This window comes from Cricetulus griseus, chromosome X (genome assembly GCF_003668045.3).
Source record: "Cricetulus griseus strain 17A/GY chromosome X, alternate assembly CriGri-PICRH-1.0, whole genome shotgun sequence".
Classification (NCBI taxonomy): domain Eukaryota; kingdom Metazoa; phylum Chordata; class Mammalia; order Rodentia; family Cricetidae; genus Cricetulus; species Cricetulus griseus.
The window spans coordinates 79,056,014-79,059,607 of record NC_048604.1 but is presented as its reverse complement, the minus strand read 5'-3'; the positions used below and the strand labels follow the sequence as shown (position 1 = coordinate 79,059,607).

Here is a 3,594-nt window from a genome sequence, read left to right as displayed (position 1 = left end):
GACCCTCCCGAAAATGATATGACAGACTTTGAAGGTCCCTGGTGGAGGGCCTCACTATCCCTGTGGACGAGTTTGGGCATGGGTTAGGGGAGGTTGGTGGGGAATATAGGAGGACCGGAGGGTGAGAGAATGGGGGGATGGATATGTAAATATGAGTAGTAATTAAAGAATGAAAAAAGGAAAATGCAATAATTTAGAGTGTCAGTTCTCAATCCTGCCAGATTTTCACTCACTTCCCTTTTAGCCCAGTTCTTCTCAATAACAATGTGCATGATTATGCAAAGGAAACATTTGAGGCAATGTTTCATTTAATGTACTGAAAGGTGAAACTCCAGGCTGAACAACATGGAGCTATCAGCTGACATAATCCTTTTCAGAACAAGATCTTCCCTTTATATGTAAAAATGTGATAGAGCACATCTTGTAGAGAAAATCAATCATAGTTTTGTGATTCGTGGGAAGGCAATTTGTCTGTCCATGATGTATTCTTGTTTTTTAATAGCTTCAGGCTTTCATTAACATATATTGTGAAGTGTGGGCATGGCCAAAACATTGGTAATTAAATGTTCTTTTGTTCTGAAGCCACACACTTCTGATGACTGAAAATACTTCTGAGAAACAATGCCCAGATCAGTATTTTGTCCCTTTAATAGAATCTGTTACATACGCACATTCTTTTTAGGAAGAATCTTGGGTGTATCATAAGATTCTTGCCAGAACGAAAGCAGGCTCCGAGAGTAAAACACGAAGGAGCGAGGTTTGTCGGGGGTTGTTCAGTAGTGGAGTATTTAGAAGTATCAGGGCCTTCCTCCCCAGTTATTCTAATGACCTTGGGTTCTCTCTTAGCCTCTGCCAATCTGTTAATGGCCACTAATCTTCTTTCTGATGATTTTTCAGAACTGCGACCTCAGCGATGGTCCTGGCCAGAGTACCCAAAGCTGCCGTCTAGGCAACGATGTGGCCTAGTGAGACAAGGTCGCAAATCCAACCAAATGAAAGATTTCACAGTGTGAAAGTCTATTTCCTGAACGAAGATGAGCAATGGGAACATCTAGGCTCAGGACAAATTTCAACCAAATATATCGGACGCCTGCAGGGCGTTTGCCTGCTTGTTCACTCGGAATCAGATGGCTCACTGATACTGGAGTGTGCAATATATGCTGATGTGCCCTACAGGAAGCCAAAAATGGATTTAATTATTTGGACTGAACCTAGTAACCGTACCATGGCAATAAGTTTCCGGAACCCGGATGGTTGTCAAGATATCTGGGAAGATATCTGCCAAGTTCAAGGTAAAGATCCAAGTGTACAAATGACACAAGAATTTACAGATGATTTAGATGTTTTTCAAGAACTGCCCCAGATCCAGAATCTGTGTGAGATGCGAACCTGTGAAAACAGCACACTTGAACACATTGCACATTTATTTAATTTTGTTCAGGAATCACCAAGCTTCAAGGAAAGACTGGCTTTTCTTTTGGAAAATGAAGATTACATTAAAAAATTGCTACATATCTTCCACATCTGTGAAGACCAGCAGAACATGGAAGGCTTATATTTTTTATATTTCATTATTAGAGGAATCTTATTTCTCAACAATATGCGTTTGTATGAGATAATGTTTTCTGATGAGTGCATCATGGATGTCTTAGGATGCCTTGAGTATGACCCTATTTTGGATCAGCCATATCGGCACAGGGAATTCATATGTGTAAATGCGAAATTCAAGGAAGTTATGCCAATAGCATGCTCCAAACTCAGGCAAAAAATAGACCAGACTTACAAAATGCAATATATTCATGACATTCTATTTCCAATACTATCCAAATTTCAAGATAATCATCTTTCTGAATTTACAACTTTCATTTTTTACAACAAAATTGAAATAGTTACCATGCTGCAGGAAGATGAAATGATTTTCAATGAAATATTTGCTCAGTTAAAAGATAACACTCTATGTCATGAAAGACAGCTTGAGCTGCTATTTTTTTTCAAGGAATTCTGTGAATATGCTAAGATATTAAACTCTCAAAAGAAAGATGAATTTTTGCAAACAATGATAAAGCTTGGACTTATGAGTGCTCTAAAAGTTTCACTACATAGGCAAGACTACCAAACAAAAGAAGCTGCTGTAGATATATTTACTTATCTAATAGAATATAATCCACAAATAGTCCGAGTGTATGCAATGGAAGAAGCACAGTCCAGTGAAAATGACTATGACCTCATCAACATAATCATTAAACAAATATTATGTGATCCTGATCCTGAATCTTCATATGTTTTAAGCTTGACTGCACTTCTCCGTGTACTTCTTGATCCAGAAAGAATGCAAATAACAGTAAATGCATGTGAAAAGGAAGGTTTTATGAATTTCTTCTATACACATTGCGTGAATAACTTGGCTGAACCAATTTTGGCTATTCCAGAACAAAGTGATAGTGATGATAACACGGCCAACATCTGTCCTGATAATTACCAAAATGCACAATTGCTTGCAGTAGTGTTAGAATTACTCAGCTTTTGTGTAAAACACCACATGACTTACATGAGAAATTATATTTTGAGCAACAACTTGCTCAGCAGAATCCTTGTGCTGACAAGCTCAAAGCACACTTTTCTGGTTTTGTGTGCTATCAGGTTTATGAGACAGATGGTTGGTGTTAATGATAAACTTTATAACCATTACATAATAACGAAAAATCTTTTTGAACCTGTTGTAAAAGCTTTTATACATAATGGGAAACGAAATAATATGCTAAACTCAGCTATCATTGAGCTATTTGAATTTATAAGAGAGGAAAACATCAAGTCTCTTGTTGCAAACATTGTAAAAAATTTTTTTACGGCTTTTGAATCAATTGAGTATGTCCAAACATTTAAAGGGTTAAAAGATAAATTTGAAAAAGAGAATGAAAGACAAAGTGAAATATTAAGGAATTTACATAAATTATTATGCCAGAACAGACACTGCAGACATATGAAAGCTATGGAGGTACAAGGGAAGGAAGAAATGTGTTCCAGAGAAATTACTGAAACTATTCTACCAATGGGAAGAGATTTTCCAAAATGTTTTGACGTGTTTTTAAGAATTAAAGATACGAATCAAAATGAAGTAGAGCAACCAGAAAGAAAAGCATCTGAAGCATTTGACTGTTATTCATCTCATTTTGATGCTTCTGCTAATAGGAAGAGTGACCCACACTGTGGCAGAAAGGTTCCTTTAGTGGACTACCCAGATGATGATGATGATGATGATGATGATGACAATGAAGACCATCATGACGCTGATGAAGAGGAAGAACCTCCTCACAAAATACCTAAGCTTGGTTTATAAAAATCAAATGAGGCTGTCAACTTTTCATTCAATAAAAGTCTGTAACTATCACAAACTGAAAAATATAATTAAATATAATTAAAACATCTTTCTCTTATTAACTTTTAGATATTGTAGTATAAGTAGCAAACATGATGATGAATAAAAGGTCTCAATTTTGTATAAAGAATTTCCCCCATAACATAGATGTATAGCAAAAAATAACCACCCCTGAGTGATAAATTCTTATAGAGAACATCTTATTTTCACAGCAAGGT

At 36.3% G+C, this 3,594-nt stretch overlaps 1 protein-coding gene across 1 annotated transcript; it reads left to right on the top strand.

Annotated features, from left to right (window-relative positions):
- Positions 1-955: 955 nt before the first annotated feature.
- LOC100773171 (protein PPP4R3C) lies at positions 956-3,337 on the top strand. Its single transcript, XM_027432685.1, has one exon. It carries the CDS (start codon positions 956-958, stop codon positions 3,335-3,337), a length of 2,382 nt encoding a protein of 793 aa, XP_027288486.1.
- Positions 3,338-3,594: the final 257 nt, after the last annotated feature.

Bases quoted from the DNA above. Each gene is read 5' to 3' on its own strand.
- LOC100773171 (XM_027432685.1), top strand. From the start codon at position 956: ATGTGGCCTAGTGAGACAAGGTCGCAAATCCAACCAAATGAAAGATTT.